General features: G+C 39.9%; 2 protein-coding genes and 1 non-coding gene across 6 annotated transcripts; all 3 read left to right on the top strand.

Annotated features, from left to right (window-relative positions):
* Nucleotides 1-92: 92 nt before the first annotated feature.
* On the top strand, nucleotides 93-12,062 carry LOC118432075 (general transcription factor IIF subunit 1-like). 4 transcript variants are annotated; one of them, XM_035843587.1, is made up of 14 exons: nucleotides 93-277; nucleotides 611-678; nucleotides 2,805-2,877; nucleotides 3,426-3,619; nucleotides 4,183-4,353; nucleotides 5,663-5,777; nucleotides 6,466-6,616; nucleotides 7,113-7,197; nucleotides 7,929-8,098; nucleotides 8,532-8,596; nucleotides 9,145-9,189; nucleotides 9,712-9,865; nucleotides 10,691-10,784; nucleotides 11,192-12,062. In XM_035843587.1, exons 1-14 carry the CDS (start codon nucleotides 266-268, stop codon nucleotides 11,394-11,396), a joined length of 1,602 nt encoding a protein of 533 aa, XP_035699480.1. In that variant the 5' UTR covers nucleotides 93-265; the 3' UTR covers nucleotides 11,397-12,062. The 4 variants fall into 4 exon arrangements, with proteins under 4 accessions (XP_035699480.1, XP_035699479.1, XP_035699482.1 ...); XM_035843586.1 differs by having other exon boundaries at nucleotides 8,529-8,596; XM_035843589.1 differs by lacking the exon at nucleotides 9,145-9,189.
* An 829-nt stretch (nucleotides 12,063-12,891) lies between these two features.
* LOC118432657 lies at nucleotides 12,892-13,055 on the top strand. The gene has a single exon (XR_004833112.1). It is a non-coding gene; the product is annotated as a U1 spliceosomal RNA (small nuclear RNA).
* Nucleotides 13,056-15,587: 2,532 nt separating this feature from the next.
* Nucleotides 15,588-16,713, top strand: LOC118431508 (serum paraoxonase/arylesterase 1-like). Its single transcript, XM_035842749.1, has 2 exons — nucleotides 15,588-16,051; nucleotides 16,087-16,713. The coding sequence occupies exons 1-2, from the start codon at nucleotides 15,668-15,670 to the stop codon at nucleotides 16,711-16,713; spliced, it is 1,011 nt and encodes a 336-aa protein (XP_035698642.1). The 5' UTR covers nucleotides 15,588-15,667.
* Nucleotides 16,714-17,005: the final 292 nt, after the last annotated feature.

Genomic DNA, 17,005 nt, shown 5'->3' with positions numbered 1-17,005 from the left:
TTGATGTTATATACCCTTTTTTTATCAACAAAAGTATTTATATTGTTTAGAATATTTATGCATTATTCAAATAGGAAGAAAAATTATTAGTGACTTATCATAACTCTAGTGAAGAGCCAAATGAAGCGCTACTTTTAATACTCTTTGTCCTTCCGGGTCAATTTGATATTTGGAAGTTCGGCGCGATCGCGTCGGTGTTTTCGCATATATCTTACCAGCAAAAACAATAAATAAACAAAACAACAGACGGCGAGGAGCAGTAACAATGTCTGCACAGGTAAGGCACTCGGTTTTGTATCGTAGGAAGTACTTTCGCTGATTTTAATGGAAGATATAGCTAGAAATGTGCTGCGTTTGTGCCCCCCTCCCCACCTTCTTGTGCCTACATGTAGTTTCACATTCATTTTTCTAACGTTATAGTGCTCTATAACTAGTATTTTGTCGTGTAGTATGGATAATATTTTAGTAAAAGAAGACATTCTGTATATATTTTACCAGGCTCAAATAAATCAGGTCACCAGTTCAATTTTTCTCAGCTTGTCCAGATGATATGAAATATGAAAATATAAAATTTGTAGTCAAAGTGTTTCCTCATCTTTTTTCTGTCCAGCCATCAGGCAGTGGTAGTCTGCAAGGAGGTCTTCAAGGTCCAGAGGAATTCACAGTCAAAATACAGAAGTGAGTGTAGTTTGAGACATATTATGTACCAAACTTTAAATTTTCTCAGGCGAAACATAAATATTTCAAAACCACAGATCAAGGCTCGTGCCTACAAGGCCCTTGTAAGACCTATCTTAGAATATTGTCAAACTGTATGGGACCCTTATACCCTAAACAACATCCAAAATCTAGAATCTGTACAAAGACGAGCGGCGCGCTTCACCTTACATAGGTATAGAAGGCAGTCAAGTGTATCAAATATGATATCATCACTTGGCTGGCCCTTGCTTGCCGAAAGAAGACGAAGGGCTCGTCTCCACATGTTCTATAAAATCAACAACAATTAAGTATCAACACAAATGCCATTCACAAGCAAAGGCTTATCCACATCTTCACGCAAGGAAAATATGTTATCATACCACACTACATTGTCACGAACAGATTACCATCTTAACTCCTTCTTTCCAAGAACTGTTAGGGATTGGAACAATCTACCAGAATCAATTGTCAAAGCACCAACACTACAGGCATTCAAGAATGCCATTTCCAACATGTAAGCTACCACTAGTGTGACGGGTACTCACCGCCTCCCAGCTGCAGAGAGGCGGACAGGGATTAGCGCCCCTGCCCTTGAGGAGCTAGGTTATTCACCCATACACCCATACAAACACAAAGTAAACTGTAAAGTATTAAAAAGCGACCACCCAAAGCCAAACGACCCGTAACCACGTCCAGAGCCTTCAACCACTTGAAGTTGGATGTCAATACGAAGAAGAAGAAGAAGAAGAAGAAGAAGAAGAAGATGTACATAGGACAATGTACATATGTAGTATACTGAATAACTGATGATTGCCTGGTCTGCCTAAACACCAAAAACGACCACAAACAACCACAAACGACTTTAATAAGCAGTATATATGGGGCAACGACCTTATGTGACGCACTGGAGATAATGTTTATACATTTATGAAATTTAAAAAACGCAGCAACTCCTATGCATTCACGAGCTATTTTGAGTTAGTCAAATCGCTGGTTTCAAGATCGAATCAATTCTTAGTGTTAGGAGTCTGCATGGGGAACTTCTCGATACCTTCCTCGGCTCCATAGACAACAGGGCGATAAAACTATGGAAGCTGTTGGTTCATAGATTATAGCATACTGCATTTCTATCATTGTCAACTTATAAAACTTGTATACTAAGTGTTTTTCATCCTCAAATGCAAGCAAGCACGATCCAACATGGTGGCCAAGAATCAGTGCTTTTTAAAATCTTGAAAGCGGACTAACTCAAAATAGCTGTAGATACGTACGGCTTGCTGCATTTTTTTTAAAATCATAGATGTATAAACTATGTCTCCAGAGTGTACATAAGGTTGTTGCCCCATATACACTGCATATTAGATATTAGAGTCGTTTGTGGTTGTTTGTGGCTGTTTGTGGTATTTAGGCAGACCCATGATTGCCAGCTATAACATTTTAGATAATGTACTCATCCATGTTTAGATGAGAGGTGGGATCAATTAGGTCTCACCTCACCTATCCCTTGACCTTCTAGTGGGTCGTTGGCACTTAAATAGTTAAAAAAATTGAAATCATCTCAAACCAGTTACAGACAAAACAGAGAAGTAAGATGTTATGTGCAGTATAATTACAGGTTCATTGTTCATGGGAATATTTCCCTAGTTCTATTTCGTCTAGTACAATGAACAGTGAATGTCCCAAGAACTGTAAGCAAGCATGTTGAGTGAGAAATAAAATTTTCAAATGTTCTAAATGCAGGCTTATTAACTACTAGTATATATTACACTAACTTATACCACTTTGGTTCAAGTTGAAGTGAATTATATGATAGGTCTGAAACGAGCATGATTGATTTACTTTTTATTATAATATGATAATATAATATAAAATGTTGGACAGACACATCGGCCCTTTACCAACTCTGCCTTTGGCAAGTCAGACCATAACCTCCTTAGTTAGACCAACTCAGCCCAACAACCTGGTCAACTTTGCCGAACATCCTAACCCTACTTAGTAAACATAGCATAGTTAGTTGACTGGACCAATAGTAAAGAGCCAAATTGTCTAGAGCCTGATCTAAAAAGTTTTTTTTCTTCTATACACTCTGTTTCTCTCTTTTTCAGGAATCCCCAAAAGAAATACAATGTGATGAGATTTGCTGCCAACAGTGCTGTGGACATGTCTGCATGGAAGGAGGTAATGTATTTGTTTTACAATTACTGCACTTGGATTCACATTCTGAGCCTTCATTTGCTGACATAGTCCATTATCAAAGTTGCATGTAGGAAGCAAAGTTTGACAATGTTTTGCAAGGCCATATTAATTCTTTGAGGTTTCTTATAAGTGTCTGTAAGTCAGAGACAAATCTGTACTTTAAGTCTTAGAAAAAAAATTTTCTATTGAAAATGAAATAAAAATCTTCAGACTTTTATGGCTTTCTCAGCAAAGATATCTATGTTGCTCTTCATCAGCATATTATCAATATTAGTAGTTGTACTCTCCTTTTTGACCCAAAGTCTGTGTGTTTCAACTTACATGTCATAAAGGAAGAGAAACAAAAATGTCTTTCATCTTCATATACATGTTCTGTAGCATTAAAATGTAATAACATTTGGTTTTGTGGTGGCCCGGGTTTGGCATTGGTTTGGAATCCTTGAGACAGAAGACTGTTTCTACTTCAGTAAATAATTACCTCTTCCAAATGTAATAATCAATATTTTCCTTGCTTCTGTTTACTCTATCAGGCCAACATGGAGAGAGAAACCAGTACCATGGACATATACAAAGACGAGTCGATGCCGGAATACGGCGAGGGTAGTGAGTACGGGCGGAAATGGCGTGAGGAGGCGCGACAGAAGAAATACGGCATCAACAAGACAAAACTCAAGCTGGAAGACCAGCCGTGGTTACTTAAAGTAGGAGGAAAAGGTGGCAAAAGGTTGGTATGGGATATTTCTTTTGGGCAATGCCACAGGGGTGAAGCTTTATTAGGTCTGGCTAGCCGTTTTCAAATATCCTGAGTGTATGTGTGGTTTGACTACACATTTTCAACCTATGATATGGAAGGCTCAATTTTTGTGTTGTTATATAATTATATATAGTTATAGTATACATCAATTTTTGTGTTGTTATATATATAGTTATAGTATACATCAATGAAAACTCGACATCCCTGATGATAAGATACAGCAAATAGCAATTACATATACTCACGCCACAAACTGGATATGATTTTTGAAACGGTCAGGCATTTCAAGTAATATTCACTTAATTTCATCAATGACACTGAGCAGATCTGTTGCAGAGCGGAAGGAAATTCTATTGGGCAGAAGTTATGTCTAGTTCGAACTTCAAACGTTGATATATTAAAGATTGTGGTAATAGAAAATGCTTTCCTATTGTCAATTTTGTCATGTCGTATGAGTGATTATTGAGAAAGGTCTGACTTACATGTTTCTTAACCCCTGAAGACTTGCGTTGAAACTTATCACCTTTCTTCAGATTTGTAGGGAGAAAGGAGGGAGGAATCAACGAGGCCTCGTCGTACTTCGTCTTCAGACAGACGGGAAACAAGACGTTCGAGGCCTGCCCTGTGGAGTCCTGGTACAACTTCACACCCCAGATCAAGTACAGATACCTGAATGAGGAAGAAGCTGAGGCCGAATTTGAGAAGTATATTAAAATTTTTAACTGTAGTTGTGTTAACATGTACATGTAGTTTGGATACCGGCTTGAACAGGGTTTTCTAAAATTCACTTGTCATATTGGGAAAGTTCATTAAAAAATTACTTGCCCAAACCAAGTTATCACTCGCCCGAAATTTAAATGGCTTTTTTTTATGCACTTTTGCTTCCAGCAATGGAATTCTAACATTGTGTCTCTTTTTGTTGACCAATGTTTGATGCCATAACTGAAAAGTTACAAGTACATGTAATATCAAAATCTCACTCATTGAAAAATCTTACTTGCCTGATCGGGCAAGTGGGGTAGTACATGCGCTTGCCCAAACAGTACTTTCTCTCGACCGGGACAATCGGGCTAGTGGACTTTTCCAACCCTGCTTGAAAATGTGTTTGGCATGTCTTCTTCAAAAGACCATGCTACCATTGGGGTGAAAGTTTTTAATTATCTATTGTGAAATGCAACAATATATTACACTTACACTTGACTTACATGTACGGGCAGCAAGGGAAAATTTTGAAAGTCATTGATTGCAAGACAACCAATTTGAATTAACATTCATACAATTCTAATAAAATCAACTAATGTTAGGCGCGCAGTGATTTATGGATGTACATTGTTATCCTCTCATCATCATCATCACCATCGGTCGACGTGATCACACATGTTCGCACATGTTTACACACGACAGGGTTATACCGCCCCTTACAGGGTGACATACCCTTTCACTGGCTAATTACAAGATGGGGATGCGGCAGGTCTCCCGTCCGGGTGAATGATATAATTCACCATGCGGCTGATATGAGACAGAGGTTCGCCAGGCCTCCATCCGGGTGATTTGAAGTGAATCACCAACTCCAGACAGAAGGATTTGCACCAACACACACGTGTGGGGGTTCTTTAACGTGCATGGGGTGTGACTCTCCCCATACACGGGACCTCCATTTAACGTCCTATCCGAGGGACGACCCTAGCCATTGCTAGGTACTCATTTTCACCTGAATATAGTGAGGAAAGCCGTGTAAAGTGCCTTTCCCAAGGGTACAAGATCGTTAACACAGCAGCTAGCTGGATTCGAAGTTCGAACCCGCAACCTCTCAGTCGCGGGCTGAACATGGTCCTACTGCGCTACGCGTTCCGCGGTTATCCTCTGCAGACTTCAAATTTAATGAAAGACGGGGAAAAAAACAAGATATCTAGTTTTCCGTTTACTGTACATGTGCTGGCATTTAAAACAAGAAAGATTTTGAAAAGAAAATGCTTTGTTTGTTCAACAGTTTTTGTTCCTTGTCATCCACAGGAGACATAAAGTTCTGAACTATTTCAACATCATGATGAAGAAAAGACTGGAGAATAAGGATGAGGCAGAAACGGAGGGAGAAACAGAGAAGAACGTATCGGCCAGAGATGACTTGGTAAGAACAGAAACAGTTCTGCATAGGGGTAGGTATTACTGGACAGGTGCAGAAAAATGAGGCCCGGTTCAGGTCCAGGGGATCAGGTCCAGGTCCGGACCTGAACCTGCACCTGATTCAGTATGTTCAAGTTGTGAATGGGCGATACTCAAAACAATGGTCCATTTCGCTACAAATGAATCTGTTTGGTGGAGTATTCGACTCCCACTGGCGTTTTAAAATCCTATCTTTATGTAAAGAATTTGACTATAGAAACTTGGTAGAAATGACTATAAACTCTATTCTACTTCACTCTTGTTATTTTCTTCGACCGGCAAGCCTCAAAAGGTGTGACTGCCTGCCGATATAATCTGTTCATTTTCTAATTGGTCCAAAATCCTGATTTTTTTCAGGTCCGTTTTTTTCGGCCCGGTCCAACACGAAAAACGCTGTAAATGCAGAAATGTTTGCGGTAGTTTTATGTTCGCAGTTTTTGCGGTGGCCACTTCACCGCGAACTTAAAACCACCATGAACATTTTTCCATAACAGTATGTGATTACATTCTATGGCGCTACTGCGAAAGTAAATCCCTGCAAACTTAAATGCATTTACAGTATGCTATAGTATCTGTATCTTGATATGTTTTAGTATAGCAATTTCTTGCATAAGAAACTTAACAAGAATTCTCTTTTTTTTCTTATTATTCAGAGGGTGCGAGAAGGGGATGATTCTGACTCTGACTTAGGTGGCTTCTCTGATGACTCAGATAATGAGGCAGAGGGGAAGAAAGAAAAGGCAAAAACTGCCAAGAAAAAGAAGGATACCAAAGTCCAGAAGAAAAAGAAGAAGAAACAAAAAGGTGGGTTCAAAATGTGTTGCAACTAGGTTGGTTTCCATTCAAATATTAGACTGTTTTACAAAGGAAAAACAGGCCATTTTTAGTGCAAATAATATAAAAATAACCAAATTCAGGGTGTCCTGTCAAAACAACTCACCCCACACATGTACATAAACATAGTTGTCAAGTCTCAATAAAAACCAATGAAAGGTTTCATATTTACAAAACACTCAATTGTAAAGAATGGCACAATTTTGATTTTAATGATGTCGGCAGATAATAAATTGGCCTTTTCAAAGTAGGGTCCCAATCTTGTTTTTTTGACCAAGTCAAAAAGTCAACTTACTACACTGTCTTATTCATTTTAATTCTTTATACAATCTTTCTAATTATTCTAATTAGTTAGAGTAATTCTAGAAAAATGGACCATAGGAATCTATAGAGCTGCATCTTGTAGTGACTTCTGCCCTGTAATCAAAGAATGATATATGACACAATTGCCCCCCTCCCACCGCAGGTTCTGATGATGAGGCACTAGAAGACAGTGATGAGGGAGACTATGATGGCAGAGAAGTGGACTACATGTCAGATGAAGATGAAAGGTGAATTTGCACTCTATATTTTGATTAAAAGTTTCTGTGATTATGTAGCTCAAGAGTTCTTGATTGACCTTCTAGCAGTGTCCGTGTCCGTTTTATAGTTCATGTGAAATAATTTGTTGTTGAATGAAATGATCACTCAGTGTTTTGCATTTGTCAGAGTCACTTAGAACTAGGATTCCTGATTGGCTGATAAGAATGTGACAGTTGAATTCAAACCACTGTCAAGGATTCCAGATTAGCTTGAAATTATTATACTGTGACTGCTAAATTCAAGGATTCCTAATTCGTTGATTTCACTGTCACTGATCTAATCATCGGTCTGAAAATGCAAACATAAACCACTACGACTATTTCTACAGACTGTTGTAGTTTGTCTTGTTGTTTCCCAGTGCTTCAGAAGAAGAAGTAGACAAGTCCAAAGCTGATGGTACAGACCTGAAGGGTGTGGATCATGATCAGTAGATGGACATTTCTGTATTTACAGTAGTTTGTCCTGTTGTTTCCCAGTGCTTCAGAAGAAGAAGTAGACAAGTCCAAAGCTGATGGTACAGACCTGAAGGGTGTGGATCAAGAGATGGACATTTCTGTATTTACAGTAGTTTGTCCTGTTGTTTCCCAGTGCTTCAGAAGAAGAAGTAGACAAGTCCAAAGCTGATGGTACAGACCTGAAGGGTGTGGATCAGAAGATGGACATTTCTGTATTTACAGTAGTTTGTCCTATTGTTTTCCAGTGCTTCAGAAGAAGAAGTAGACAAGTCCAAAGCTGATGGTACAGACCTGAAGGGTGTGGATCAGGAGATGGAGATGTCCTCTAGTGAGGAGGAGGAGGAGGGGGAGGGGGAGAAGGAAGGGGAGGCTGCTGAGGGGGAGAAAACAGCAGAAGACAAACCTGACAAAAAAGGTATTTTATTCTTTCTGATTTTTCAAGTCCACTAGCCCTGTTGTCCAGGACAGGTGACAGTGCCCATTGGGCAAGTGCATGACCTACCACGATCGGGCAAGTAAGATTTTTCAATTAAGTGAGATTTTGATATACTTGTTACTTTTTACTGTTGTGACATCAAGCAATGGTCAACATAGGAAATAGAGGCAATAATAAGAATTCCATTGTTGGAAGTGAAAAATAATGCATATATAAGTGACCCTCGAATTCTGGGCAAGTGGAAAAATTGTTTGGGCAAGAATTTTTTTTTAATGTTCTTGCCTGATAGGACAAGTGAATTTGAGAAAACCCTGACCCATTGTGCCGTGCATCTCCAAGCATGTAATGGGCTGTGTGAAAACGTCCATATAAGTTGAGTTTTGACATTTCCTTCCATTTTTTTTGCCAGAAGAGAGTGACAGCAGCTCGTCAGAAGACAGTGATGTTGACCTTGAATCCTCTGCACTCTTCATGCAGGTGAGTGACCTATGACCCGGAAGTACAAAACCAAACAACAAACTTAGGTGTAGTTCTTAGCATCATCATTAAAGGCACTGTTATAAGACTCCTGTGGTCCTTTCTTTGTTTATAATAACACATAATTCCAACACTCAAAATTGAATGCCTTTTCTACCTCAAGTTTCTTACAGAAAATACAAATGCTGCATAATAATTAACATCATTTCATATTGTTTTGTAATAATTTTATCATATGCATGCCACAGAGTAATTGCAATATTCTAATCAGCTAAATGCTTTTTTGTCTTCCTTATACTCTGGTAGGTAATATATTGATATTCATATTATTGATGTATATAAAGTAAGACATTATAACATTGCTGTATGTCTTTTTATACCATAGAATTCATACAGCTGCAAGAAGCATTTTTAGCTGCTGGATAAACCATTATATCTTTACTGTAGCATGTTTAAATGCCTTTTTTTTATACCTCTGTGGTCTTTATAAATATATCTTTTTTGGATCTTTCTCTGTCTCTCTCTCTTCCCTTCTCTATCAATTGTAGGACAAGAAAGAAGGGAAACTGCATGGAAAAGGCGGCAAGGGGCGAGTGAGTAGTACATTCCACTTCACCCCCTCCCCTGTAATCACAGTGGTACAGCCCAAATAAATCCCCACCAAGTGATTCTACAGTTACATCATGTACATTGTATTTACTGAAAAGTATTATGACAACATTTACAAAAATTATCATTTGGATCATTCTATAGAAAATATGCATGCATATTGTGTAAGACTAAGGTTGGATCCAAGTCCCTAACACTAAATGTTTCTGATTTTCAGATGGTGAAACTACATTTGTATAGCCCCAGTGATATGATTAGACTTTGATAGGCCAATAACTATCAGGATTTGTTTGATTGACAGGACAACAAGTTGATGTAAAATGATGCTGAGATTTGAGTGAATGCCTCTGATTCTCACTGATTGGCCAGGGGAAACATGCTCTCGGACCTTCCTAGGATTGTTACACCTTCTGCACTTGCCAGGATTTCAACATCCAGGGGATGGAAAAAATTTCAGGCTGGCTAGAACATTGGTCTAATGTCTTTCTTATCTTGTCTTTCTCCAGAGTAAAAAGGGGAAGACTGCTTTTGGGAAGGCCAGTTCTAAAGGTAACTCCAAGTCCGGCAGTAGCAGCAGTAGTAGAGCCAGTACACCTGCGCCGGACGGAGGCATCGGGTCAACGCTAGCCGCAGCCGCCAAGAAGTTAGAACAACAGAAAGGTCAGTTACAAGTCTGGGATACAGTCCATAATAAAGAGATGTTCATCTTCGATCTCATTTGGGTAGAATGGACAGAACCTCTGGTCACTGGGAATTTTATTATATTTTTTTCGTCTTCTACATTTAGTTTGTGACTACAGTTTATTATCCTTGTGATTGCTGTACAAAGTGCATCACTTAGTGTACTGTTCCCGGGGATGTAATTTCGCGGTAACGGGAAAGGAACTGTTTGCGGTGGTTTTAAGTTTGCGGTTACGTAGCACCATGCACTGTAGTCATTTACTGTACTGCCATGGAAAAATGTATGCGTTGGTTTTAAGTTCGCGGTATACATAATGTATTGGAAAGATAATTTTAGATAGAATGCAACACGGTGTATTCCATATCATCTGATGTCCCTGCCCGGCCCGCAAGGAAAACCTTGAACAAAAATATTGCAATAACATCAATTCCAACATCCCTATTGGGTAATTCAAATTGACAGCAGCACACTAGCCATACACAGAGTGCCTTTGATTTACTGTAAATGCAGCAAATTTTGCAGTAGTTTAACGTTTGCAGTTTTCGCTGTGGGCACTTCCCCACAAACTTAAAACCGCCGCGATCATTTTCCCATAGCAATAAGAGACTACAGTGCATGGTGCTATGGCAAGTTAAAACCACTTAAGTCCTTTTTACGGCTACCACAAAATTAAATCCCTGCGAACTTAAATGCATTTACAGAATTTGGTGGAAGCCAGTGTGACACAAGTAGAGCCCCAAGTGATACCCCACATAATTATCCCTATTGTTCTAACCCTTCTATTGTTCCACCCCAACTGACAGGTACCAAGCGAGCAGGTGAGGGAGACAGTCCGCTGCCTAAGAAGGCTCGCCACAGTCGCAGCCATGATGGGTCAGGGTCCGGCACACCAACAAGGTAACACAAGTTCACTACTAAGTACAATGTTGTAGGTACTTGATGTAATCAGTAATCAAGCCTAGGAAAATTTGTATTATGTTTCTGATTACAGTACCGCCCTCAGACAAAAATTGCTTTAACAGAATTTGTCCCTCTTCTTGGTTGATGTTTCTGGCTATATATAATACGTGATAGAACTTCCAAAATGTTTAATTTTCATGTCATCAATGTAAATTGTCAAAGAAGTTCAGATGCCCAGGTAATATGGCGTCCAATATACATTTACTCAACCATATCCAGTCGCTTGAGTAACTGCTTTTTGGCATATCTTATTACCTGGATGTCTAAACTTCATTGACATAAGTTGTATTTCCGTTTCAAAATGTGTGCTGTTTTTTCTAAAGAAATGTCATTTTTCTCTTCAGTGAGCTTGGTCTAACAGAGGAGTCGGTGAGAAGATATCTTATGAGGAAACCCATGACAGCTAAGGACCTTCTTAAGAAGTTCCCCACGGGTAAGACGGGGTTGAACCGTGACCAAACCGTGGCAAAGGTCACCGAGATACTCAAGAAACTCAACCCGGAGAAGAAAACGATAAACGGAAAGATCCATCTTTGGCTGAAGTCCTGAACTGTTTTATTTTTGTAGCCGTGTTAAGTAGATGTTTATTACTCAAAGTGGAACCTTCATGTTATTGTATAATTTGGACATAGACACGTCATATATTTACAGTCTGCTTGATCAGGTGCTAGAAATTCTTGCTGTTTTGGGCCTCGTAATGGTCCCTTTACTGCAGAGGATTTGGACTTAGACCTCTGAATGGCAGAATATTATTTCCACAAGATGTACTACCAATGAAACGCTTGCATGGGAGTAACTTATAATACATGTACTGAAACTTGCGCAAAATGAAAAAAGAACAATTTTGATCAGGCCCACAATATGATGAAAAGTCATAGCAACCAAAAGCTTATTGACAAGCTCTTTAATATCAGTTATTAATGTTAGCAATATTAGAAGGGTCTGAATCCCCCAGGTTTACAAGTATTTACCATGAAGTGTCCATAGAACTGATCAATTGAAGGATTGCTTGAAACACAATATATGAATAATCAGGCATTATGATATTTACTTAGATGTACAGTTGATATGTTATTTCTTTCTCTTCGTGCCACATCTACAGCAAAAAAGTTAGAAGTTTTGTTTTCTTGAAGTTAAGCTATTACTAGTATTACGTACAGGAACACAGATGTGTACTATTGTATGAACGTTATTAAACTTTAAAACTTTTTGTCATATCTGTGTCATTGTGGTAAAAAAAAAGATACACGGACATGTGGCTATATAAGCATTCAAAGGCTGTTTTGATAGTTATGATATGTTGTCCTTCAAAGCAAAATTACCATATTTCAACACCAAAACTAAGTAACCCCAATTTAAGCACCTACTTGACCATGAAACCTTGGGAATTTAAGAAGTTTTAGTTTTAAGAAGTACAAGTTTAGTGTATAATCTATCATACCACCAGATGTTTTGTACTATTCTTTCTTTCAACACCTTTTTTTTTTATAAATTAATCAAAAGTAGTAGAGTAGAAAACGTGGAATGAATTTTTCCTTTGGGGTATGTTTAAGATTCCTATCATATCAAGTTATATTAGGAATATCATGAAATTCAACAAAACTGCCTAAACAAACGAAATGGTTCTATACTTGACCACTGCATTGCACACACTAGTCCTTGTGACAGTCCAGAAGCGCCGCGTAGCGAAATACAGCAAAACTGCAGTTTCTATTTTTATTACACTGCCGTTATTGGTCCGTGTACTTGACGCACGACTCCAACGTCACCGCCGGGTGATAGGATTATGTCTATGACCCTGGAGGGCGCTGTGGATACACCAGTAAGGAGCGTCATTTCGTCACCATATTCTAAACGTAGAAAATTACGCTACTAAATAATTCTTTTCTAAACGTCGTTGATAAAGACTTTCTTGCAAGGATTCGGTTTGGTTGCGTGCCATGACATTTATAATACGTAACAAGAGCGATACATTGCATAGGAATAGCCACAGGGTAAGCTGGTTGTTGTTTGGACTGGGTCCGAAAGGTGGCGTTTCTGAGGCATACTTACCTGGCAGAGGTGGCACGTTGATCAGGAAGGACGTCCGCCCAGGGCGAGGCCCGACCATTGCACTCCGGTTGGGTTGACCCTTGCGATTACCCCAAATGCGGGTAACTCGGCTGCGTAATTTATGATAGTGGGGGTCTGCGTTCGCGCTAACCCCCGCCATATACAATCCAAAGAAGTACACAAGACAACGAAGCTATGATGGCTTTGTGCTTTTGCAGAGGGAAAATACAGCTTAATTTTTTTCAACAAAACACAAAATTACACAATCAAAAAAGGCCTCCAATATCTTTTATCTATTTGTTTGGCTTGCATAACACACAACCAATGACGCCCAACTAGCCGATGCTATTATAAAGGGCTGGCCTTGGGGTACAGTAAGTAAGGTGATGCAATGTTCTCTCCCTGACTCCACACAAATACGTTCAGACACACATACGCACTCACACACACACACACACACATGCGCGCGCATACATACACGCTTACACACACACACATACACGGGGACGCGCACACACAGACGTACACACACACACGTACACACATGTACACACACACAGACACGTACACACACGCACACAATAGCAACACACACTCTACCTGCTGCATGTTTACAATTTTCTAGAGGCACCTTGACTCATTTCAATATTGCATTAGGTCATTATAATATTAAAACTAGAAAGGCCGACATTTGCTTGAGAGCAAATGCAGCATATTTCAGCCATCTCCCTCCCCATGCAACAACAGACTATTCCAAAATCACCCATGTGCAAGAATCGAACACTTTTGTTTAAAAGTCACTTCCACTAATGACACTTAATGACACCCAAAAATGAATCTTACAAAATTCCTAGTGCAAGAATGGACTCTTCCAGTGCACTCCATGTGAATTTGCACAATAGACCAGTCCAGAAATACTCTCACTGAAAACAGTCAAGGTTGAACTAAGCAAAAAAGGCATGAAAATGTAAAATAGACCAGTCCAAAAACACTTCCACTAAAAATGGAATATTGAATTATCACCTTTCTAAAACTAAATTTGAAAACATCCCCATGCAAGAATGGACTCTTTTTGCGATGCCCCTATGTAAAGTGGTGCAGTCCAAAAATACATCCGCTAAAATTGGACTTGGACGTAATCACCAAAGTCCCAAAAATGGATTTTAAAAATCCCCCCATGTAAGGATCGACTCTTCCAGCACAACCTATGTAAAATAGCAAAGTTGACCAGTCAAAAAATAACCACACTGAAACACTTTGACATATCAAATCACCAAAGTCCATAAACAAATTTAAAAAAAATGCCCCCCTCCATGCAAGAATGGACTCTCCAGTACACCCCATGTAAAATTGCAAAATAGTCCAGTTCAAAAATACTCCCATTGAGAGACATTATATAATCAACAGTCCAAAGATGAATTTAAAAAATATGTACCCCCTCCGTGCCAGAATGGACTCATCCAGATAACACCGGGCTCACTGATTGGCTGCCAATCCCCTTCGAGATGTTGACTCAGGCTACGTGATTGGTTGCCTCTTTAATCAAGTTACTAGTATATATAGACATGTGCACATGCTGTCTTCAGGTGGGAGAGGTCAACGACCTTGAGGTCGTTGACCCTCTGGCCAGTGGAGAATTACTAAAAAAGTACCCAAATATATCATTTTGAAGTGGTTTATGCCAGAAATTATACATGGGTCATTTGAATGAATATCTAGTGCACCTATTTACCAAAATGTAGGTCATTTGGTTACAAGACCAGGGAACAGGAGCCAAAAGCGTACGTTTTTGGTCAAACAATGGCCAAAAAATTCCAAAATTAAGCATTTTGCTGTACCGTATGCCAAAGGTGTCAATGAATTCATGTGCGCATATGTAGACGGCACTCCTATACCAAATTTCAGGTCATTTGGTTGTAAAATGGGGGTATAGGAGCCAAAAAATGTCATTTCTGGGGCAAAAAATGCCAAAATCAAGCATTTTGCTGTACCGTATGCCAAAATTGTTTTTGGAATTTTGTGGGCATATGATCAAGGCACCTCTGTACCAAATTTTAGGTCATTCGGCTGTAACACCAGGGAACAGGGGGGCAAAATGTACATAAAAATTGCAAAAAACATGTATAAAATCATTTTAAAGGAAGATATGAAAAAAATGAGAAAAAAGCACCTGGGTATTGACCCACTCTACCCTTGTGCCAAATTTCAAGTAATTCGGTCCAGGAACGACGGAGTTGAATCGATTTGAAGATTTGACAGGAGAAAGAAAGAAACATTACGAATACAATATATTTCACCATACCTATGGTATGGCTGAAATATAATGAGGGCACTGCAGGAAGTTACAATGCCAAGTCATAAAATTTGTTAGTGAAATTCAACCACACGACTGCTAATTTTGCTGGAGTGTGGTTTTGGCTTCCTTTTCTACCCTTTTTTTACTACCAGTAAAATAAAAGTACATATGGCCATAAACACTGTTACGTAGGGTCAAAGTTCGTGTTTAGGTTGTTGAATATTAACCTTCATCTGTGCACATTTTGACCTTCCCGTGTTTATGTCATACATGTTTAACGAATGATTTTCTTTATCCCTGTCTAATATGGTCGGACATAGCGCTTGGGGGTCAACACAAAAGTCCAGACAGGACTAGAAGGATAATTTGAAGGACAGACATTGAAAGATAAATAACCTTGAGACAAAGTTTATCACTAAATCTATATGATCTTTCGGTCTATGCAAATCAGTATGGGGTACGTTACACACCGATGACCTATTACCCAGCTACCAGAATGTTTCGAAAAGTGGTACTCGTACTCGTTGTTGCCGTGGTTTTGAGTCATGTCGGAAAGTTTCTGACAGCCATGAGGGTGTTTCAGCACGTTTACAACCACGTGCCGGGTACGTGTGGTTTTGTTGAGGGCGTGGAGCAAGGTTCTGAAGACATCGTGTTGATTTCATCCGGTCAAGCGTTCATCTCGTCAGGTTTGGTACCACAGGGGCTCGTACTCGACCCCGTATACTTCTCGTTTGTACCAAAAGTCTTCGTCTTTGACTATCGAAACCCTTCCAATGGAGCCAAAAAGTCAACATCGTGCCAAGGAGTCTTGAGGAAGACTTCGTACCCCACGGTCTCAGCGTACTCGAAGACGGCGACTCGGGAGAAGTTCGGCTCTTTGTCGTGAATCATGCCAAAGGTCACAGTGAAGACAGGGTTGAGATTTTCCGATTCGACGCAAATTCCAACAGCTTGATTCACGTCAAGTCTGTGACGCATTCTCTTCTGTACAGCGTCAACGACGTCGTTGCGACAGGACAGGAAAGTTTTTACGCCACGAACGACAAATATAGCACGGGTATGTACAGTAAGATGACCGAGACTTGGCTACTACTATCATGGTCAAACGTTGTCTACTACAACAAGGGAGGGGCTACTATAGTAGCCGGCGGTTTCAAATGTGCAAACGGCGTCAACCTATCGCCTGACGGTAACGTTGTGTACGTTGCTGACTCCATCAAAGGAGTCGTAACTGTTTTCCACCGACAGAGAGACAACACTCTACGACGTAGCCACGACATCTCACTACATACGAGTCTCGACAACATATGTGTGGATGCGACGTCAGGAGATCTGTGGATAGGAGCCCACCCTAAACCGATTGAGTTTGCCGAGCATTTGAAAAACGCGTCTCACCCGTGCGGTTCCCAGGTGCTGCGGGTGAAGAACCCGGCGGGGGAGGCTGCGAGGATCACCGAGGTTTACTCTGACGACGGCCGGTCCGGGTTATGGGGGTCCAATATAGGCTGGACTTAAACCTACACTACTCCTTTCTGACGTCAAAGCGAACGGAATATCATGTTAGAAGATACAAAAACAGGAAGTTATGATGCAGTACCAAGGGGGGACACAAGGAGGCTGAAATCCTGACCTACTTTTCCCCAAGAACGTCTTATTTGCAATATACCAAATATCACCTTAATTCAGATATAGCCTCTTGGCTCACTGTGACGTATGAGAAACAGGCACACACACACACACACACACACACACACACACACACACACCATACACACACACACACACACCATACATACACAGACATGGA

Source organism: Branchiostoma floridae, chromosome 15 (assembly GCF_000003815.2).
Source record: "Branchiostoma floridae strain S238N-H82 chromosome 15, Bfl_VNyyK, whole genome shotgun sequence".
NCBI classification, from domain to species: Eukaryota; Metazoa; Chordata; class Leptocardii; order Amphioxiformes; family Branchiostomatidae; genus Branchiostoma; species Branchiostoma floridae.
This window is presented reverse-complemented; position numbering and strand designations above follow the sequence as displayed.

Bases quoted from the DNA above. Each gene is read 5' to 3' on its own strand.
- LOC118431508 (XM_035842749.1), top strand. From the start codon at position 15,668: ATGACCTATTACCCAGCTACCAGAATGTTTCGAAAAGTGGTACTCGTA. The intron at 16,052-16,086 runs GCGACTCGGGAG...TTTGTCGTGAAT, and splicing joins TCTCAGCGTACTCGAAGACG to CATGCCAAAGGTCACAGTGA.
- LOC118432075 (XM_035843586.1), top strand. The intron at 5,778-6,465 runs GTAAGAACAGAA...CTTATTATTCAG, and splicing joins TATCGGCCAGAGATGACTTG to AGGGTGCGAGAAGGGGATGA. The intron at 8,597-9,144 runs GTGAGTGACCTA...TATCAATTGTAG, and splicing joins CCTCTGCACTCTTCATGCAG to GACAAGAAAGAAGGGAAACT.